At 29.3% G+C, this 23,342-nt stretch overlaps 4 protein-coding genes across 5 annotated transcripts; 2 read left to right on the top strand and 2 right to left on the bottom strand.

Moving 5' to 3' along the window:
• Positions 1 to 679: 679 nt before the first annotated feature.
• LOC110649642 (uncharacterized) lies at positions 680 to 1,372 on the bottom strand. The gene has a single exon (XM_021804308.2). It carries the CDS (start codon positions 1,289 to 1,291, stop codon positions 794 to 796), a length of 498 nt encoding a protein of 165 aa, XP_021660000.1. The 5' UTR covers positions 1,292 to 1,372; the 3' UTR covers positions 680 to 793.
• Positions 1,373 to 8,859: 7,487 nt separating this feature from the next.
• Positions 8,860 to 10,343, top strand: LOC110649637 (putative clathrin assembly protein At1g33340). Its single transcript, XM_021804302.2, has one exon. It carries the CDS (start codon positions 8,936 to 8,938, stop codon positions 10,064 to 10,066), a length of 1,131 nt encoding a protein of 376 aa, XP_021659994.2. The 5' UTR covers positions 8,860 to 8,935; the 3' UTR covers positions 10,067 to 10,343.
• Positions 10,344 to 11,774: 1,431 nt separating this feature from the next.
• Positions 11,775 to 13,174, bottom strand: LOC110649643 (40S ribosomal protein S27-2). The gene is made up of 4 exons (XM_021804310.2): positions 13,020 to 13,174; positions 12,828 to 12,929; positions 12,700 to 12,728; positions 11,775 to 12,175 (listed from the first exon to the last, which is right to left on the bottom strand). The coding sequence occupies exons 1-4, from the start codon at positions 13,020 to 13,022 to the stop codon at positions 12,049 to 12,051; spliced, it is 261 nt and encodes an 86-aa protein (XP_021660002.1). The 5' UTR covers positions 13,023 to 13,174; the 3' UTR covers positions 11,775 to 12,048.
• Positions 13,175 to 19,148: 5,974 nt separating this feature from the next.
• LOC110649640 (uncharacterized) lies at positions 19,149 to 22,044 on the top strand. 2 transcript variants are annotated; one of them, XM_021804306.2, is made up of 5 exons: positions 19,149 to 19,432; positions 19,925 to 20,212; positions 20,713 to 20,949; positions 21,035 to 21,252; positions 21,574 to 22,044. In XM_021804306.2, exons 2-5 carry the CDS (start codon positions 19,946 to 19,948, stop codon positions 21,836 to 21,838), a joined length of 987 nt encoding a protein of 328 aa, XP_021659998.2. In that variant the 5' UTR covers positions 19,149 to 19,432; positions 19,925 to 19,945; the 3' UTR covers positions 21,839 to 22,044. The 2 variants fall into 2 exon arrangements, with proteins under 2 accessions (XP_021659998.2, XP_057987922.1); XM_058131939.1 differs by having other exon boundaries at positions 19,149 to 19,502.
• The last annotated feature ends 1,298 nt before the right edge of the window (positions 22,045 to 23,342 follow it).

Here is a 23,342-nt window from a genome sequence, read left to right as displayed (position 1 = left end):
ATTTGACAATGCCAAGTGCTCAAGTTTCTTCTAAGTACAAAAAGATGAAGAGTATCTCAACATCAAAGGCATTTAAAAGACACATCCATAACATAATTTGGATTCCAAGCCATGATCTAGTGCCCAAAACTTAATTTGGCACACGTCCAATGATGAGAACCTAAGTTGGGAGCTTAAATAGAGTTTGGCAATTTAAGATTATTTTTCGTACATGAATTTAAGCTTCAAAGTAAAATTTCCATAAAAAAGTTATCTTTGATATTAGGAATTAGAGAAAACAGTAAATTTAGCTTTGTGGGAAGCTAATTGTTCCATTGCATCAAGCCTTTTACTATCATTCATAGTACCAACTTTTAACTAACATGCTTTTCTAGCTTTATTTCTATCAATAATGCATACCCATAAAATCCTAGAAGGGCACAAAATATGTTGCCTGTGAAGTTCTGAAATTGTATGTATAAAGATTTGTTTGTGAAGAATTCCTACATGTGTAATTATACTAAAAAAAAAAAAGTTATAATTTAATCACAAGCAGTGCACACACGTGTAAGCTTCAAACGAGTAATTGAAGTTATTGAATTTATCACAAACTCCAATTATAATAAAATTTCACCAAGAAATATCAGAGTGACCTGGGCAATGATAAGATTTATAACTTTGCCAACCTTGCAAATAGCTATTCAGTGAAAACACTACTGAATCATTCAGATGAATGATAAAATCCATAGTCCGACTGACATAAATAAAAGGCAAACAAAAAAACTCATACAAAACCCAGTCACATTAACTCAATTCACCTAAGATAAGCAGGGATCTTAATGCGAATAAAGAGCATACTCATTACATAGGCGATGATCAGCGATGAAATCCCAGCAGAGGCATACGAAACTTTTACACTCTTAGCTCGATTCTTGTCCAGCGCAAGATCCATAAGCACAATTCCAATTCCACCAAGCACAAACATAAACCCAGAGGACAAACCCTCAATGATATACTGGCCGTTGACGCGACCAGGTAGGAAAACAACGGGGCGAATAGAGCCGGTAGCCGGATCCTGAGTAGAGCCTATGCCTGGCGGCTCCACAATTACGTCGTAGACAATGCCGGAAACCACCATGAAGTAGGTCAAGACGACTAGCGCAAATACGGTCATCGGCGAGGGGAGAGTAAAGCTGGGGAGCTTCAGGCGGAGGCGGGGAGGGCGGAGGACGGAGAAAGGTACGATTTTGAGGATGTGGAAAATTGGATCCATAGAGATCAGAGTTGGGTCCGTTAGGGTTTGGGAAGCCATTTTGGTTCTGAATCCCTGAACTGTGATTCTGTAAGGTTTTCCTTGAGGGGAGGAGGCACTAACATGTAACCTTGTTTATTGTCGTTCCTGGCAAAAATATTTTTTATTATTATTTAAAATTCATAAATAATATAAAATTTTAATTATTAAAAAATTAAAAAGAATTATATAATTTTTCAATTAAGTTATTTTGTTTAACATAATTTTAAAATTTTGAGATATAATTTAAATAATCTAATTTTTTTTATTTCATTTTGATTGAAATTCAAACTTAACTCCAATAATTTAAAAAACGTCCACTTTATACTTAGTTTATTTTTAACTTTTTATCAAATTTAGTTGGAAAATTTTAATTTAAATTTAATTTAACTTAAAAATAAAAAATTAAGAAATTAAATTTAACTTAAATTAATAAATTAAGAAATTTAATCTCAAAATTAAAAATTTAAATTTTTTAATTTTTGATTTAAATCAAAAAAATTTAATTTATAAATTTTAATGATAAAACCTACGGACTAAACACTAAATTTCCCTAAATTATATTCTATAATGTTGATTGGACTAAGAATTTACATATACTCTTTTGAATTAGCTTTTAGAATATGATAATGCAGACTTAACTCCAAACAAACCATCCTTTGACAGATGCCAAATTAATTTGTCTAGAACATCTCCTAGCTCCACTGTGATTCTTTTAACAACACTAGCCTCCTATTGGGTGAACATATGCCACCATCTAACTTCCCAAATACAATCCCATCCTTTTTTCTCATTGTTAAGAAGCTTTACAACTCAGTATGGGACCCTAGGGAATGGTTAAGGTGCTTGAACCCTAAAATTTCTAAGTTGGAACCCAGGCATTTTTTAATAGTTTCCCTATTCCCCATGTTCCACCTCACTTCTGAACTGAGAATCTCTCTTCCTTTAAGGAAGCTATTCCAGCAAGTTTCCAAGCTTGTTTTTGCTAGTAATGCTCTATTAAAGACCATGTGTGACCATGATAATAAAAAGGCCCAAGTCCAAAATGAAGAAGAGGTGAAAGAATCTGTTGAAGAGGATGCATTTGAAGAGTAATGATATAGTATTGTTGTAGGTAGACGACACAGAAGGGAGGTAAGACCACTTTAAAGATGCAGGTATGCAGATCTCGTAGATTATTGACATAACTCCCCAAGTTAAAGAGTCAACACTCGGTTAAAAAATCAACATGGTAGTCAAAGAGTCAAATATTCAGTCAGAAGGTCAACACAATTAAGAAGTCATGAAAGCAAAGGTCTGACCAGTTCGAGCATCAAATGGCAAGGCCAAGTCTGAACTGAGCATACACGTAGGTGAAGCAATCTGAGTAATGGTGGTGTCGAATGCTCGCACTACAGGCTTAAGGAATAACCAACCGAGCATTGATAGAACGAATCAACAATGGAGACAGATTTGTAGGCGAGAATTTCAGGAAAACAACCGAGCATGCCGAGATTCTCAGAACTCACTTCAACGTCTCTCTAGCTTTCAATCTATAATACCAGAATAAGGCATAAATCAGGTATACTTACTCTACTGAAATTATTACTGAATTCTCTCATTCTCAAATAATTTTTCAATCAAACTCTAACTTGAACATTAGAGTAGTTCACCAATAAGTCACTAAACTCACTTATTTTCATTGTGTTACAGACTGACAAGGCTTTAAGACTGGTCAAAAGAGACTCACAGCAACATTAATTATTCCTTATCTATAACATTTGCAAAGTCTATCCCTATAGTCAAGTTTAAGCATTACTTAAACTTAATTGGTGTTCACAAGAGCCAAGACTTGATGGGGTAGGATGGAAATAATCAAGTTCTCTAATTTGTGATGGGTAAGGTGAAGGCAATTAAAGAATTTTCTAATTTGTAATTGAGAAATTCAAGTTGAAGTGGAGTTTTGTTAAAATATATCTTGAATTACCCACACATTCCACTTAATGAATAATCACAATTTAATGGCAACCCTGGCTTCAAGATTGCTATGGCCCAAGAATATAAACATTGGGTAAAATCCATCATATGCAGCTTTCACATTAATTGAATACAATCATTTGCTTGGCAATTTTCTCACATGGTCAAGATTTTGGAATTGATGAATATTTAAAAATCTTGATCAATATATGATATGAATTCCTCATTTAAGATTTGGGGCATAATGTGCTTTAATTCAAGGCACAATCCATTCTATAAAGCCATATATTCTCAACGTGGGAAAAAAAGTGTGGCGTGTGAAGAAGCATGTGAGAGCAAGCTGTGAGTGATGAGGAATTTCACAATTGAATGGTTCAAATACTTGAGCTTATGAGAGTTGGGTGAGTGAGATTCGAATATAATAGTAGTCAACTAAGTTTACGAGGGTTAGTGTGATTCCCACACTTGACCTACTTCGTTATCATTCCTATTTAGCAAGAACTTGTTAGAGATAGTGGTTTTGGCTTCAAGAAAGGTATAAATCAATTATTTCTCAAAATTCTCAACTAATTTCTAACGCAAAAACAAATAATCTCTCAATTTATAAATAATAGTTATATTTGATATTTTATTTTATCTAAAATTATCTGTCATGTTTAGAAGATCAAAGAAAATTAATTATTTTTTTTCAATTTTACCTTTTATCTTTGTAAAATATAATAAATATTTGTATAATTTTCTAGACTAATATTATCACCTCATTCTAAAACAAATAGAAATAGTATAAAAGTAATTACTCAATTTGGATAAAAGGTAATTGAGTAAATTATTAATATTTTTTTTATAAAAATGAGGCTATCCAATTATTTTCTTAATAACTATGAAAACTTTAAATGTGACTGTTATTTGTGGATGCAGGGAATATATATTTTTATTTTTAACTTGAAATATTTGTCTTTTGGGTTTCTAAAAAGCTTTACGGTTAAAAAAAAGTGTTAAAATTTTTCAAATTTTCATAATTATTTTTATTTTTTTTATTTTAAGAATTTTTCTCAATTTTAAAATTGTATAGTTTTGTTCAATGATTCAAATTAAAATTGTATAATTTTATCCTAATTCGTTACTATAATTTTCATAAATTTTATTTTAATCAATCAATAAATTTATAATTAATTTTTTTAATTAAGATATAATTGTTAAAATTAAAAAAAAAATAGATGTAATTATGAAAATTTAAAAAGGTTTAATTTTTCCTTTTTAAAAGTAGGCGTTTTGGAAAAATTTCAAGTAATGCTCATGCGGTCTCTTATTGAATCATTTAGGACCTGTTTGGTAATGCTATTGAAACTGTTGTTGAGAAAATCATTTTTTTAAATATACTAGTTAGGGAGTGTTAAAAAATAATTAAAAATTAAATTTGATCAGTTTTAGTCATAAGAATACTAAAATAACAAAACAGTTTTTTCTAAACTGCTTTTCTTAACAGCATCTAAAATGATACTTTTATTCAAAAAAACAATTTCAGATTCTAAAACTCAATGCCAAATAGGGCTTTAGTCGCCTTAATTCAATTTGCAGACTTATGCTTTGACTGTGAAGGTGGATGTGGCAAATTAATCAACAATTAATAGCTTTAGGGAGAGTAGAGTTCGATTTAAATTGAAAATCGATCCAATTGATTTAATGTAAAAATTTGGTTAATTTTTTTTAATTTGATTTTATTTAATTTTTAATTTTAAACATTGATTTATTTAATTCAGATAGATTTTTGAGAAAAAAAAATAGTTACATCAATCTGAATTAAATATTATTTAATTAATTATTATTAAATCTCATAATATAGTTAAAAATAGAAAATTAATATAACTAAAATTTATTTTAAAATGAGTTCAAAATAAGATTAAAAAAAAAAAGAAGCTCTATATGAAGCTCAAATCAACTGAATCAAATCAAACTAAATTAGTTTAGTTTGATTCACTAAAAATTTTGGTTTATTTAGTTTGATTTATTCAATTTTCTCTCTAATTCGATTTGATTTGATTTGACATATTAAAATTTTCATTTATTCAGTTCTTTGATTTTTCAAATCAAACTGAACCAAATTGATGGATGCTCACCCATATATATAGGTTCTGTGCTGATTCTGATCATGCACATTTGTGTTATAATATAGTTTTGTATTTGACATATGATTTTTATTTTGTGTTAAATTATGATACAATATAAATTGAATATTTGATGAGGTTTATGGCAATAAGCTCAAGTATTGTGATAGTTCTTGCTGATATTCATTCAATATGCACAGTAATTTGAGTGCCAAAATGAAGATATTCAATCAAATACGAGAGTAACTATGACTCTCTAAAGCAGTGAAATGCCTCGTCTTCTAATTAATTATATATATGAATGAATTTTCGAGATTCCCACATTGTTCTTATGATATGAATTCGTATAAATATTATAATTTTTACTTATTATAGAAAAGAGTGAATTTTAGAATAATCCTATTGAAATTAAGAAAATATTATTTTATACTTTTCATCATAGTGAAATTTTTCGCTCATATTTTAGCTGTGAATATATATCTTATAACCAAATCATATAAATCTTATATTTTATTTTTTTTTCTATATTATAATTGAATGTGCTTGAATTTGTACATTTATCTTAATAATTTGAATATTTTTAACGACTCATTTATTTATTTATTTATTATAATTATTACATCACTGTTTATGCAGTAACTGGCTACATCATCAAAGATTTTTGATAAAGCAAAATATAAATTTATTTTATTGAAAGAATTTAGTCCAATGGATTGGATATTTTTCAAAGATTTTCAACTCATAAGTAATTCATTCATCAAATTGGAAGAAGATAGAAAAAGTAGGCATTTGATATTCTCAACTCCTTTTTGTCATATGTCGACATAATTAAGACAGTATATTATTTGGCAGAAGGATAGATTATGCTTTAGTGTGCACCTAAATTAAGCTGATTTATACTTCACCTGATCATAAGAAAAAAATAAAAAAGCTAGTAATTTATATAAAAAAATATTATTTCTTCAATCCATTTTAATGAAATTAATTAAAAATATATTACTTAATTTTTATATTTTTTTTTACTCTTTAATTCCTTTGATCATTTTATGTATTAATTTAAATTTCATTCGGTTACTGTAATTTGAAAATTACAATTATAATTTTTTTATTTTCTAAATTTTAAACTATTTAATCCTTGTAATGATCAATTTTCTCTTCTTTAAATATACTGATAATATAAATTTTGATTTAAATTAGACGGATAGATTAAAGAGTATAAGAAACAAAATTTATAAAGACTAACTAATGTATTTTTAAAATAAAATGACCAAATAGTTAGAGGGTGTTTAACTTAACTTATAAAAATTAATTTATAAACACATAGTGCTTATAAGTTAATTTAAACTTATAAATATTTAAAATTTTAAGTAATTATGTGTTTGATTAAAATATTTATAAGTGACTAATAAACAGTTGATGTATTTAGTAAAAAATAGCTTATAAGCTCATTTATTATTAAAATGACTAAAAAGATATTAAATGAGATTTATGGTGAAATTTTAAAAATTAAACAATGATAACATGCTAAAATATTTAGTCAAAAAACTCGGTGCTTACAAGTACCAAAATGAAAAGAATGTCTCTCTCAACTTTTTTTTTTTTTTTTTCAGATTATAAGCTTAACTTATAAGTCTAAACAATATTATAAATAAACAAGTAAATTTATTTTTAAAGCTTATAAACAGGTAGAAAACACCATCTTAGTTTCATTGCATATTTTCTTTATTTTAATAATAAATATTTATTTATAAAAAATTAATTAATTTTATTTAAAATACAGAAATTAAATAGACATAACCATGTGCCATTCATGCCAGATGGTTGCAACCACAAAGAAAAAGGAATGGAAAGTTTTATAATTTTTAATAAGGAAGAACCTGTGAAAATGGAAAAGAAGGAACTATCCAAAGTCAACAATGCTAATTTAATTATCTAGTTAGATGCTTGGGAAGAGGAAGAAAGCAGCATGCAGAGAGCATCCAATTCCTAATGAATAAGGTTCTTCTCCACTCCACCACTACACAAACCCCCTTTTGCCTCGTTGACTCTCTCATAGGATTAGGTTTATTCATTCATATCCAAACCCAAAAATTAAAATAAAAAAAAAAAAAGAGAATTCATTTGTGTTGAATTTCAAATTCACAACAGTCAATTCATCTCCATTAAAAAGATGAAGATTGTTTTAGTAATAAAATGTCAACTCCATAGCACTGTGGCTAGTGATACTTAGCATTTTCACTATTCTATTCAATTGCTTTCCCTTTATTTATGGACTAATTCATTGTATGGTATTATAAATTAATTAATTATTTATATATCATGCCACTTACAGGATTTTTCTAAAATAATCAATTAATTATGAATTTAATGTCAAGTGGCAGGAAATTTGGGTAGTAAAATATAATTTTCAAAGATTAAAGAGCATGATACACTTTTATTTTATATTTATTTCTATTGATATAATTATAAGGGTGTGATAGCTCAAGTATAGTTATGTTTCATTCCGCCACGTCTTATTGTATTTTTAATGCTCTTTAGAGGAGAGTGACTAACTATTGAGCAACATGTGTGATTAGCTGCTAACGCGATAAGTCTTTATATAGTAAAACTCACCTATTAAATACATATATATATCTCACATATTTGTATCTTAAATTTTGAGTGAATTGAGTCTAGACAAAATTTTCTCACATATATACAAATAATTGCTTTTGAAAACTCAAATAGCATACATTTTTATCATATTAAATGTTAATTTAAAACATATATTCTCAACAACTGTATGAAACTAATATTTATTTCAAATGCTATATTGTACTTGTATGTTCCTTGTGTGTGCAGCACAGATGATGCACTTGTTTTGTCCATCAAACTCATTGTTCAACCAATAAATTGGATACCCTTTTTGATATTTCCCAATTATATAGAAGATGATGATTCAATTTGCTTGCATTTGATGGCATATGTGATCAATCTAATCACTTGATTTGCAAGCTACTTTATTTTTTTTTTCTTTAATTTTTAATTACTTATCATATTATATAATTTGATGAATTTAAGTTTTAAAAATACATTGATCAATTCTTAATCCTAGTCTTGCTTTTTTTTTTTTAATATTTATTGTTAAATGTATATCTTGACTAATACTTTTGATTATTAACTTGTAATCAATGGTAAATTTAAATGGAGGATATTTTATTGAGAGAATTAAATATTAAAAATTCATAAATCGTTGCTCATTAAAAATAAAGAGATTAATTTGTAATTTTTATTTATTTCAAATATTAATTATATTTTTTTAGTAACGAAATTAGGAGTGGGGGACTTGATCTAACATGACTATGCCAAGTGAATAATTTGATTTTTTTTTTCTAAATTCATATGGTCTCATTAGTTCCGAAGAGACTTTTCAGGGGCTACTTGGCATGTTTTTATAATGGAGATTTGATTCTCCATTACCTCTCTCTCTCTCTCTCTCTCTCTCTCTCTCTCTCTGTACTTCCTTTTATATATGCCTACTTGTAGTCAAGCATATTTACCACACATTACACCTCACAGTCCAACAACAGAGAAAACAGAAGAAGAAGAAGAAGGAGAAGCTAAAATGAGGGTGGACATACAAGGCAAGTTGAAGCTAGCTATTGGCACAGTGAAAGATCATGCAGCTATTGGCAAAGCCATGATCTACAATCATGAAGGCAAATGCTTTTCCGATATAGAGATCGCAGTTGTGCGTGCAACTGCTCATGATAATGTCCCTATTGACGATAAACACATGCATCAAATCCTTTTCTTGGTCTCAAATGCTCCAGGATCCGTCCCTTTTCTTGCTGAGAGGATCTCTCGCCGTCTTTCCAAGACAAAAGATCCTCTCGTAGCCCTTAAGTCTCTCTTGCTTATTCATCGAATCCTCCGCGGAGGCAATCGTTACTTTGAGCAACAGCTTCGTTGCTCACATATTTCTGGTCATCTTCAAATCAGCACCTGCTGGTTCTTCAGAACGTCCAATTTCTCTTCTGATCCTTGTGTTTCTTTCCTTCATAAGTATGCTGCTTATCTTGAAGAAAGAATAGGTTGGGTCATTAACCAGGCAGGAAAGCTTGAACCTGTTAATGTTTTGTCTCAAGGGCTGCAATTTAAGTCTTATGATGAGAAGTGGATTGATATGATATTTCGTGAACTTCCAAAGTGTCAAGTCTTTATAGATAAGGTCTTGGATTGTTCTCCAATTCATATTCTACCTTCAGATAATCTTGCTCAGGCAGCCATGAGTAACACCTTGAAAGAGAGCTTCCAAGTTTACATGACATATTGTGAAGGAATAGCAGCACTTGTTAATATGTTCTTTGATTTCACTATGCCTGCCAGAGCCTTGGCCTGCCAGATACTCCAGAGAGCGTCTCAGCAAAGCCAAAAGCTTCATAATCTGTATGAGAATTGCAAAAGAATTATTGATAATAAGAACTTGGAGTACCCAATAGTGCAAATCATCTCCATGGATCATGTGAAGACATTGGAGCAGTGTTCAAAGTATCATTCTCCTATACTGGAATGCCTTGCAAATAAGCCAACCAAGTTGAAAGCAAAAGGAGATCAAAAGGATCATGCAACTAATAATTTTAGCTTGTCTTCTGCTCTTTTCTCATGTACCCTGGAGACCAAAATAAGCAAGGTGTGGGTGGTGTTTGAAGATGAAGATCATCATGAAAATTTCCCATGTCAACAGGCCAAGTAGTAGAAGAAAGGAGAAATTGCCAATAAGCTTTCCTTTATTTTATTGTTTGGAATTGGAGTTCTTGCTCAAATGTAATATTGACGTGTTTGTCGAGTGAAATGAAAATTTTATTGTCAAAAAAGAAAATCGAAGAGCAAATAGATTACAAGATTATCATTGTTCCTCTCCTCTTTTTCTCTACTCCTGTAGATCTCTTCCTTGGCTACTATTGAATTTCACAAAATGATTTTTTTTTATTTGAAATAAATATATATTTATCTTTTCAGATTTTGTATCATTTAAGAACAGATTTAATATACATATATATATATATACATAGCCGAATACCAGGCCAGCCAGTCGTTAAAGAAGCTGTTAGTGATCTTCTGGAAATGTTCTTAGTTTAGTTGGCTATAACGAGGGGCAATTGATTTGGAGTTTGTTGTTATGTTATGAGCTAGTTTAGCTATAAGACAAGATAACCGCTATACGATATTCATTTTGAGTTTTCCAGTTAAATGAGACAGTTTCTGTGACTTTCTTCATTTAATCACAATATCTACTCTTCCTATTACTACTGGGTCCAGTTTTCTTCCATTTAGCAAAGTTTTTGGCCCAATTTTCCCCCCTTCGGCTGAATTTTATATGTTTCAATTGGTATGCATAATAATTTCCCATTAATAGTCTAATAGCTCTTCTAATAACCTGTAGTGGCTTAAACTCTTCACATCACAGATTACACAAGGTTTCTTTGATCGTCTAAAATAAAAAGTATGAAAAATTATTCTACTTTGCTAAGATTATATCTGAACCTGCTGTATCAGATAAGAACTTTAAAAACTATATTTATGAGTATCTTTCTGATCACAACCAGAAAGGATTAATACAGTATGCTGCCTACTAAAACTTCATGCATCCTAGGTGAGGACAAGAATCAAAAAAATGTGCCCATTTGTGAAAGTTGTCTTGAACCAGCATCTTTAATAGCCAAGTTTCTTACCCAATATCCTCGATACCCAAGTTGCTGACAGATAAACTTATAAATAATAGACCTAATAGTCTTCCTACATATACTAAAACTTGCAAGTTATTCAACCATAACAACAAACTCGGAAGCCTCAAAGACAGAAAACATAACAGTTAAAATTCTAAATGAAAAAAAGATAACAAAAACATGATAAAGACATATACACTCTTAACAATAGATTGTTAACAGAAATATTTGAAAGCACCCACATTATCTCAAGTAAACAATTCGGCAGCATAAATCCAAAACAGAATAAATGATTGCAAATATGACCACAACAAGGTGTTCGGATCTAAGTATGGATGCAAAACAAATTATGACACTGGTAAAGAAATTAGTAGTTCCAAATGTTATATAATTCAATATAATAAGAGGTTGAATCAATGTAGTCAAAAGAGCAAAAAGACGCTCGCTAAAGTGCCAAAGCACAGCGACAAATAGGAAAGTGCTTTTACATATGCAAAGCATAGTACTTTTAGTGCAGAAAAGTCCCAGCTCAAGATTCCAATTGGAAAAAAGAGAACAAACCTATGCATCTGATTCACAATGAATGTGCACAGTGCATTCCACACTTTTTTCTAACTTTAAAATCCTGGATAATTAATTTCAATTTCCAGTCCCGCTACACCTCAACTAAATTCCAAACACTGAATGGGGCATACAAAGCCATAAAGCTTAAGTTAGAGTGGAGACAACAGAACAGAAAAAATGATAATCAGATAAAATTAGCCAAAGATAATAACATTTTGACAGATATAATATAATCTGAGATTTTCACACAACACCAGATTTTGAGTGCAGCAATGCAACACAAAATCAGATAGCAACAATAAAGTAGAGATATTTGCTAACAAAATAGCACCAAAAAAAACAATTGAAGGCCAAAAGTGCTCCCATTCCTTTGTCGAAACCATCATCCTTTAAAAAGAATTCTACTTGCATTTACCAAGAAAAAGCAACATATCATCTTTCATCTTCAATCACCCTTCCTCCTGAAAGAGCAACCCTCTGTAAGCCTTGCACGCCCACCGGTTGGTTGGCACAATACTGTCTGGCAATTCCCACACACCACCACTGTTTGCGAGTGACTAAACACAGTAGTTCTGCCACATATATAAAATTTTAACACAAGGATGGTGGTGATAACAATAATAATAGTAGTAGTAATTATAGATGCACTACTTTGTTTCAAATTGAGATTGAAATCAGTCTTTTTTAGAGTTGACTAAGATGTTATCGTTTTGAATTCATTAGAATAGTTGTATTTCTGTAGTTCTTCTCTACAAGAATAATTACTATAAATAGCCAGTAATGAATTACTCCCCAAACTCCTTACTCTGTTCTCTCCCTCTTGCTCTTTCTCTCTATTCTTCCCAATTCCTAAACTTTTATCACCATTTTCACATCTGCTAATTGATCTCAGCTCCTAAATACTTCTAAGCTACAATAAAAATAACATATTGCTAAACATCAAGAACAGAACTGTTACAAGCTCAAAAGACAGTTTTAGCTCCCTGGGAACTATACTCTTGAACTATGCACAAAAGGGTAGGTTTCAAAACGTTCTTTCTTATACATAATGATAAGATTATAGCATGCATGTACAGAAGAATCTAAAAGAGCTTACATGTTGAAGCAGCCCTGGCATTTCACATCCTGCAAATCCAAAGATACTTACATCAATCAGATCGTAAAATTCAAAAGACGAAGACGACGACGACAACAACAAAGAAAGAGAAGGAGAAAAATTTTTACCATAAAAAATGAGTTAGGAGACTGCACGAGGCGCTTGAGCTTGTGCTTCCTCTTCTCGAGCTCGGCCGGAGGATTGAGCAAATCAATATCGTTTTGAAGAACCTTCGCAGAGGCAATTACAAGATTTTAGAAAACCATCCAAAATCAATTCAAAAAATAAACAAAACCCTAGAAATCGTAATTGGTACTCACCATCTTGAACTGTGAATCAGAACTACGTAAACCCTAGAAAAGCTTCTGTGACTGCCACAAAGCGCGAGAGAAATAAACTGGTTGAATAAGATGAATATAAAGGGCTGGTTGAGATCTGCTGGCCGTTGGATTTTAAGCCTCTCATATCTCAGCCATTCATCTTACTGATTCACCTTCACTACTATGGGCCAACAAATATTAGGGGTATAATCGTCTATTCATCGCTGTTTTTGGGAATGCATCAACAGGATATGAAATTCATTAAAAAAAAAAAAGTAAATTAAAAAAAATTTTCCATTCCAATTAGAATTCTACTCACTATATTATATTCACTTGTGAAAAACGATTTTTTATTTTTATTTTTTAAGAAAATTTTAGTCTTTTTTATGAAAAGTAAAAAAAATTATATTATATATAAATGAATAAAGGGAGAAGATTAGCTTTTTCCCAAATTGCTTTTTATGCTTAAAATTAATTATAATTATATTTTATTATTTAAATTAATTTTAAAAATTTATATAAATTTAAAATTTTTAATTTTAGAATTTATATAAATTTAAAATTCTTGATCTTATTTATATTTAACTTCTATTAAATATAAAATTTTATAAAATATAATTATTTAAAATAAAAAATTAAAAAATAAAAATTATTATTAATCTACCTATAATTATATATTATAATCTATATAATATATAAATATAGGAGGGAAACATTGACATTATCAAAAATACCCTTTATGATTTATGTTATTTACAAGTATTTTTAATTATTTAAATTAATAAAAAACTAAATTTAATTATCTATTAAAAATCAATATATTTAAAAAAGTTAAAATCTCAATTCTAGTTTAATAATAACTCAAAATTAATATTAAAATTTTAAATATCAAAATCAATATTTTATAAAAAAAATAATGTAAAAGAGAAAAAATTAATTTTTAATAATTTTATTATTATAAATAAATATCAAAAGCAATATTTTATAAAAAAAATAACGTAAAAAGAAAAAAAAAATCTTTAATTTTCAATAACTTTATTATTACAAATAAGACTCTAATACAAGTAAAACTCTTGTAATTAATCCTAAGTTAAACAAAAAAAAAAAAACAATAACTCCATCATCATGGTTTTATATATTAAATTTATAACACATATTTTCATGTTAAATATATAATTAATTAATAATTTAATATTAAAAATCTTATTTACATATAAAAAATTAAATAAAATTTATTAAATAACAAAAATCACATTAACAAATTAAGATATGAATATAATTATTAAATTAAAGTTATCATAGACTGATATTTTTTTTACAGCTCATTATTATCGACATTGGTTAGAAACTTAACAAACTATAATCCTTTTTATATCTTAATTCATAAAAAAATTCTATTTAATATAAGCCATAAAATCAATAGAAAAAAAGACAATTATTATGTATTATATTATAAAAAATAATTTCAATCAATATAACCCACATAATCAATAAAAAAATATTTTTAATATATTGGACAAAAAAGTTTTAAATTTATTAATATATTGTGTCAAACTAATAAGTAGATAAAATAAAAAAGTTTTGCCAAATTCAATGTGAATTTGTATTAGTCATATTTAGCTAATTTAAAGTTGATTTATTAGATTGATTTAATATCTAAATCCAAATTCTATAATATAATTCTATTAAGAATTTTTTAATTTAATTGGAAACTATATTAATTAAAATGAAATATATTAATTATTTTCTTTATTAATATATTGAGCTTTCTTGAATTAATTATTAGATATAGGAAGAATTAATTATTTTAATATATTAAAAATCTTAAATAAATTATGTAATTGCACGAGGATAATACTCTTCTTCGAAAAGAATTCCTATTCACATAGCTATACTTTAGTGTAATATTTATCTATCTCTATGTCCATAAATCTATAAATATAAATAATATAAATAAAAGTGAGAAAGGAGAAATAATGGCATAACCAAAAATACCTATGAAAAATTAAAAAAAAAAAAGAACTAATTTTATTTTATTTAATTAGCCAATAAAAATTAAATTAGTCAATATATTTAGTGTTATTCTATAATTATAATCCTAATACAATTATAGTTTTAAATTTTTAAAAGTTCATAATTTAATATCACATATTGATGATTGTAGATTCAGGGTTCGTGAATTATCTTCCTTCTAGATTAACTACTATAGCATGATTCATGTTATTAAGGAGGTTGAGCCATGTAACTAAGTGGAATACCAGCATCACCTTATATTTGTGATCAAAATAAGTGATGTTTCTATCTTATTAACTTACTTCCTTTATTTCAATTCAATCTTAGATCTCCTTTATATAAATTTATAGCCCATATGTTAAATTTCGTTTTGAGATATTTTAACAGAAAGAAGTAAATGAGTGTTACAAGCTCATTTTGGAGCTATCATTAATGAATGTTGAAATTGTGGTGATTACTTTTTGGTTTTCTTCTATGCATAAACAAAATCAATGGTGGAAGGAATGTTTAAGTGGTTTGGCCATGGGTTATTAAGGAAGAAGAAGATAAGTCTTTTAATTATTTAAGTAAATTTTGTTTCCATTTTATGTATGTTTGTCTAATATCCATTGGTTATAATTTTTAATGATATCATTATGACATCATGCTTATGTAATAATTTATTTATGTTTTGATTTTTTTTTCTTTTCTTTTCTTTTCTCTTTTCCCATTCCATAATTCATAATTTTAATTTATTTTTAATATTTTATTCTCTCTTATTTTGACTGACATTTAGGTCAAAATTTATCATTAATAGTGAAATAACTAAAATGCCTTTCATTAAACTTATCGGGTTATAATTTCTTTTACCAATTGACTTAAATTTCTTAAATTTTTTTGGTATTTTTATTGCCTTTTAGACTTCATAATTCCTTCAATTAAGTTACAATATTTATTTTACAAGAGTTTCCCCACAGGTCTGGGATTGACAATTGTATTCACAATCACTTCCCATTAAGATCACTCATTGCCGTGATCTCCGGCTCGTTTAACTCACTTGAAATTCATTTCTTTTATTTTTTCTAAATTTTTCTTGATATTTATTCAATCAATTTATATCTCCTCACCCTAGTTTAAATGTAATTTCAGACATCCTAGCTGTCCGAACAGACGTTAATAATCGGAACAGTAGAATGTATGAGCTGCCTAAAGTGAGGGCGTTACAGAGAAGCTACTGTTGTCATATCTCATTTCCTTTTGTCTTTTAAATAGTAGGAGAAAATAATGCCAAGTGTCAATAGTGCTGTTGAGAGAGAGAAGGGGAGGGAGTCGAAGGAAATTGGGGGAGGGAATTTCAATTTTTTAGTTATAAATAATATAGGTTTATTTAATTAATAATTAAAATACAAATTTTCTTTTATAGGATGGAATTTGAATTTTCTAGTTACAAATAATATGAATTTTATTTAATTAATAACTAAAATAAAAATTTTCTTTTGTCTTAATTAATTTTATTTAGTTAAATATATAGTCATTTTTATAATATTAATTAATTTATACAATTAATATATTAATTAATTAATTTTATTTAAATTATAACAAAGGGACATCATAGGCCCACTATGATGCTAGAATTTTATTTTATTATTTTTCTTTTTAAACTTTCTAAAATTTTATTTTATTATTTTCTTTTGAAAATTATCAACTAAATTTAGTATTGTTGGTAATTATCGATCGTATTTAAAATTTTATTTTTTATTTTCTTTTGGATAGTACCGACTAAATATAAATTCATCTGTAATTACCAATAAAATATTTCATCGATATATTTTATTTTTTTATCACTAAAATTGCAGCCAATATTTGGCATCATTCTTACCTACGAAAGTATGACGTCGGTAAAAGTATCGTCGGTAATCGGTACGTAATGTAGTTTGTAAAAATTGGTTAAAATTTTTATTTTCTTGCCTTCCCTCTTTCATTGGTAAATCGTCGATAAAGTGATCGTTAATTACAAATGAAATTTTGGCTATTTTTTACTTTCTTGTAGTGAATTTTGGCTATAGATAAATAATTGTTTTTCATTTGAAAAATTGTTTAAAAGTACAACTTTTGTTATAAAGAAAAACAATAAAAACAACTTGAAGCTATTTCCCAAATCTTAATTAAATTTAGAAAAATTAAAAAATTAATTTTTTAATTTTTTTATTAGGAAAACTGGCATATGTAAATAAGAAATTATATTTTCTAATTTTCTTGAAAGACTTTTCTTAAAAATTGCTTCAATTTCATGAGAGGTTCATGCATAAAAAACGTTTAATGACTTATTTCTCTCTTGAGGGTCAAATGACGAAAAAAAAAAAAGACAAAATTATGTATTGATTATTTTGTAAATGATAAATAAATTTTCAATCTTTGTAAAAAGATTTTTGAAGAAAATATATACACATGGATCCCAATCCATGTTAATCTGTATGCCTTAAGATATTTTTTATATTTGAAATACAAATATAACCTTTTTATTATATGGGTTATACGGTACAATATAATTAATATTAAATTGTATTAGATTAATTCAACATGATACAACTCATTTAACACGATACAATTGCATAGCTACTTTGGTCACACTTCCCTCAAGTTATTTTCCATGAGGATCCATTGGAGGACCCACATGGAAGATTTTTAAAATTATTTCCTTTTTCATTATTGTTTTTCTTTTTTTTTTTTTCTCAGTAACCAAACAACAAATTACCCTTAAACAACCAATTAGTTCCCATAAAAAGAGAAAAGAGAAAGATTATTTTCCGTTATTTTTTCAGCAACCAAACAACAAATTATCCTTAACAACCAATTAGTTCCAACAAAAAAGGAAAAGAGAAAGAGAAGAAGATGATGATAAGGGAGAAGAAAGGAATCCAAATTTAAAGAAATGGGACTAATTTTAGTTCTAAAATTATTGTTATTATTTTAATTTTATAGATAAACACGTAACGAAAATAATAGTCACGTGACATATTTGATATTTTACTACAAATTCCTTTCAATGGTTGATATGACTATTTGGCACAAATTAAAGGGCTAACAATATAATTTTTATTTATATAGCTATTAAAATAGAAGTGTTCAGAAAAAATAACAGTTCAATTAGTTATTAAATGTAAAAATGATGATAAAATTTTGTTTACTCTAATCAAAACACTTCCTTAACCTCTATAACGGATGCTGCCGGTAGTTCACAGATCCTAGTCCTGATGTCACGTAGGCTTAAAATAAGAAAAAAGTGAGGTGGATGGACTTCTGACAGGCCATTTTGATGCTCCAGTCAGAGATCTTGTTCAAGAGAGTATTAGAGAATATTTGGTTAATGAGAATTGTGGAAAGAGTTTGCTTACCTGACTCTGGTATCTTGTTTAGTATTTATAGGCTTTTTAAAAAAATAATCATTGCTTCATCTATGGAGGTAATTTTGGCTAATTTTTCAGGATTGTTAGCATGAGATCTGCTTTGCTTGATTCCTGGTGTATTTATTGCTCGGTCCATGAAATTTGGCCTTCTGTTTGATTCTTGGTACGGTTATTGTTGGTATACGTTCCTTTGTTAAGAAGGGCAAACGAAGGTTTCACTCGATCTACCTTTTGTTCGGCTTTTTTGACTTCAAAACATTATTCGATTTTAAATGTGGACAAAATTTGGCTATTTAACTGCCATGTTGGATAAGTTTAACTATTTGATTGGACAAATCTGGCTATTTGAGTTAGATTTTTGAGTGGATAGTATCAATAACTTAGAATGTGTAACTTTTTATGAATCACTCTCTTAATCTCTAAATATTACTATAAATATTATGTCATAAAATAATATAAAAAATATTAAATACTATTTTAAAAATTACTATCGAATTAAGCCTAAATACATTTGGAGTAGTGATTACAGATGAAATTTCTATGAGATAACTTAAACCTCTTATCCAAATACCACCTAAAAAAAAAATCAAAGCATAAGAAATTATAAAAAAAAACGTCTTACTTCTAGAATCCAGGAAGAAATTAAGAAAATAATAATAAAATAAAAAATGATAGTTTGACTAACGACTTAATAACTAAATAACTAAAAAACACGTAAAGGAAAAGTCAGTAATCAGTTGGTGGCGGAAACTTCATTTACTCGCATATATTATCCAGACAAGACAACCTTTTTTCCTTCAAGTTCAATCTTTTTCAGACGTCAGCAATTTGGATCGGCTGCCCACTGTTCTACGTTTTTGAATTTGAATTTGGAATTGGATTTGCTTTTTCTTTTTTTAATTTGCATTTCCTTTCTTTTCATTTCCCGGTTCTGGTGGTTTTTGTTGTTGTTTAATTAACAAGTGTGAAGATCAAGCCACCTACGATCGTCGGCGACTTCTTCTCTGACGGCCTGTACGATTTGCATTTCCTCCTCTCAATTTCCATTACAGATAGATTGATTTTTATATATAGAGAGAGAGAGGTAAAGTAGCACTTCAAATTTGGATTTTTATCTATTGCAATCTAAAACCCTAACTTTCTAATGAATTTTCTTTTTTCTTTATTCAACTCAGTGTCTTCTTCATCTCTTAGTAGTAATCATCGATTCGCATATTCTTTTTAACCATCTCGGAGACTTATGGGTATTTGGGTTACTTTTGATTCTGGGTTTTTCGGCTGCTTAATGAACGAAAATTTGAAATTTTTTTACTTTCAGGTGTTTTTATTTTATTTATTTATTTAAAAAAAAAATCGTTTGGCAGCTGATCTTATGTGTTTTGGTTTTTGAATGAATAATGGATCCATGGTTTTTTTAGGCTTTTTGTGTTTGTGTTTGTGTTTGTGTGTGTACATATTCTAAACCTTGGTTTTTTGATTGGTTTTATATTTAATTGCTAAATACAGCCTCAGGGGTTCCTAGTAAAAATGCCAGAGACCTCTGAGGAGTCTGGCAAAGAAGCTGCAAACTCTGAGCATCACCGTGTGAATTTAAGGGACAGTGAATATGTTAGGCTTGTTATTTCCAATGAGCCAGGAGTAGCTGAACCTGAAGACACCCACATATTGCAAACTGAAGCAAATGCAAGGATTAAATCTTTAATTTGGTGGATCAAAGCTTTGGCACTATGCATTCTCCTGATTATACTTCTTCTTATTTTATTGAAATGGGGAGTGCCATTTCTTTTTGAGAAGGTACTTAATTTCTCTCCCTTATAATTTATTTTATTTTATTTCCATCTCTAGCCATCATTTAATTTATGCTTTCTGAATATCAATCTATGTATTCTTTGGTTAGTAGTTGACAAGCTTTTAGTTATTCTTTTACCCCTTGCATTTATTTGTATGATTAAAGACACAGTTAGACGTCCCATGCTTAAATTTATGGCATTGTAAGGATGACACAGATCTTTACAGTTACCAAACTTAATTTGTCAGGAACTAACGGGTGTCTTTAAATCTGAATCATTTATTAATAACTATAAATTTGCTGGCTTTCCTGGGAATGTTAGAATGCTGTTAGTTCTTAGGCTGCTACATGCAAGCATGCAGTGTCTGGAATTTTTAATCTTAAGTTTCTTAAGCTCACACATACAAACACAAAAGCACATGCATGCATCCAGATTTTGCAGATGAGACTTCACTAGATCTTATCTCAGTTTATTCATGCCAAAGTTTGCTTAATCTCATTGTAGGTTCTCTTGCCTATCATGCAATGGGAAGCAACTGCCTTTGGCCGTCCAGTCCTTGCACTTGTGCTAGTTGCTTCTCTGGCCTTGTTCCCTGTGTTTTTAATTCCTTCAGGACCTTCCATGTGGTTGGCTGGGATGATTTTTGGATATGGTATCGGGTTTGTCATAATTATGGTTGGAACTACTATTGGAATGATCTTACCCTATTTGATAGGGCTACTGTTTCGTGACCGCATCCATGTAAGATCAGTGATTTTTATTTGATGATCCTCTTTTTCTTTTAAGATTTCTATGATGAAATAGACTACTTGCTATTTATGTTCAGCAATGGCTAAAAAGATGGCCCCAGAAAGCTGCTATGATCAGGCTTGCTGGGGAAGGGAGTTGGTTCCATCAATTTCAAGTAGTTGCACTCTTTAGAGTTTCACCATTTCCATACACAATTTTCAACTATGCGATTGTGATAACAAGTATGAAATTTTGGCCATATTTATGTGGTTCAGTTGCTGGAATGGTGCCAGAAGCTTTTATCTATATCTATAGGTCCGTCCTTCTTTCTTTTTTTTCTTAAATTTTTTTATTCTTATAAGTGTTTGATCAGCATATTAGTTTTCATTTAACAAAAATATGCAGTGAATTTGTTGTAATGTTAGCTGCAGGAGAAATCTCTATATAATATTTGGAAACCACCTAAATATATGGAAAAAATCTAGAGTTCTGAAATGTTTTTTCATATATTTTTTAGCCAAAAGAAAGATCTTTTCAGCTGATGTTGTTTCACTGTCTTACCTAGGAAATTACAATTGTGCTTTTCTTTCCCTCCCTCCGTCGCCGTTCTCTAATTGCTGCTATAATTTTGTGCAGTGGTAGGTTAATAAGGACATTTGCTGATGTGCAATATGGGAACTATCACTTGACTACTTTGGAAATCATATATAATGTCATCTCCGGCATTATCGCTATCATTACCACAGTCGCTTTCACTGTTTACGCAAAAAGAGCTTTGCAAGAGCTTGAAAGGGCAGAGACTACTGAAGAAGTTCCTGCCTACAATCCAGGCAGTTACGAGATGGGAAAGCTCCCACTTGAAAGGAGTAATCATGTAGGTTTGTCATCTTTCCCATCATAGTCTAGACACTTGGAGGGAGTTGTTAGTACCTGTAAAAATATTTGTCATATTAGAGGGGTTTTACTGTCCTTGATTGTTTGTAGCATACTTTTGTTTTCACCTTTTCAATTTTACTTTAAACCCTTGATCTTTGTAATTACAAAAATAGAATACGTAAAAGAAAATGATTGATTATCTTATATAAATTGTGAGCCTTTTGCTTCTAATCTGCACTACTTGACACACCACTTCAGCAAACCACTTGGTTGTATAGTTAATTTTTAATGAGATTTAAGGAGTTAGCTTTGGCTATCTGGAAATTTGGTCTTTTGTGCTTTCTTCTTCCTTTTTTCTCCAGCTCAAGAACATTACTGGTAACTTTGAAAGTGAAAATAATGATCGTTATGTAAAGTCAATATGGATTTTATATATTCCTAATTAGTAGGTTTTACATTCCTATTTAGTGTAGGATTTATATTCCTAATTAAGCAGAGTAATTATAGTAGAATATATTTCTAATTTAGTAGAGTAGTTATAGAATATTTGTATGTAAATATGTAATCTTTTATTTTATAGAATTAATGAGAATAAGATTTAGTCTTTTGTGTTCTTTCCTTTCTTGTCCTTTCTTATTCTTAAATTTTAACATAGTATTGGAGCCTTCAATTCATTAGGGCTTGGTACTGTTCACGACACCGTTCACGGATACTGTTCATGACATTGTTCGTGGATACTGTTTACAAGAACAGTTTTGAGGAGATTTTGGTTAGTGCTCCGTAAGAGATGTTCTTGGTCTTGCTTGTGGTTGCCCATACTCACGCTAGGGCTGCTTTGATTTGTTCAGTTTCTTCAATGTGGTTTGATAAACTTCTGAGGTTTTGTTTCTAGTTCTTCAATGGTGTTTGGTCTCTTTTGCTTGGTTCTTCACTTGGGGACTTGTGACCCTGTTTGTTTTTTATTTTGTTGTTGTTTTGCCGTTGATTTGATGACTATAAAGTCTATTATTGTGCGATTTGCATTATGTTTGGTTTATTTTTGCTCCTGGGTTGACTTGAAGAGGACACTCAAGCCCTTTGAGCTGCTGTCCCATTTGATTCTCCCTTAAAAGGTGTTCTTGAAGTTTGGACAACCACCATATCACAACCTTGTAAGCTGTTGGATAATGATTTATCTTCTGGTGTTTTTTTTTCCTCGTCGGCATTGCCTTTGGAGAGGAAAGTGCCACCTTGTGAGTTGCTGAATTTTGTTGTTTTAGTGTTTCCTCATCGGCATCGCCTTCGGAGAGTAAGTACAACTCTGTGAGTTGCTTTGTATTTTGGTGCCTTGTGTTGGTGCCTTTGTACTGGTGTTTCTGAATATTTGTTAGGGAGTTATCAGCTTCAATGAGAATCTTATCAAGGAGAGTGTTGGAATTGATGAGATTCCATTTTAAGGGGAGTGTTGAAATTAATGAGATTCCAATTTGAGAGGGTGTATTATGAAAAGTCAATATGGATTTTATATATTCTTATTTAGTAGGTTTTAT

The sequence above is a fragment of the Hevea brasiliensis genome, chromosome 13, assembly GCF_030052815.1.
Source record: "Hevea brasiliensis isolate MT/VB/25A 57/8 chromosome 13, ASM3005281v1, whole genome shotgun sequence".
Lineage (NCBI taxonomy): Eukaryota > Viridiplantae > Streptophyta > Magnoliopsida > Malpighiales > Euphorbiaceae > Hevea > Hevea brasiliensis.
This window is presented reverse-complemented; position numbering and strand designations above follow the sequence as displayed.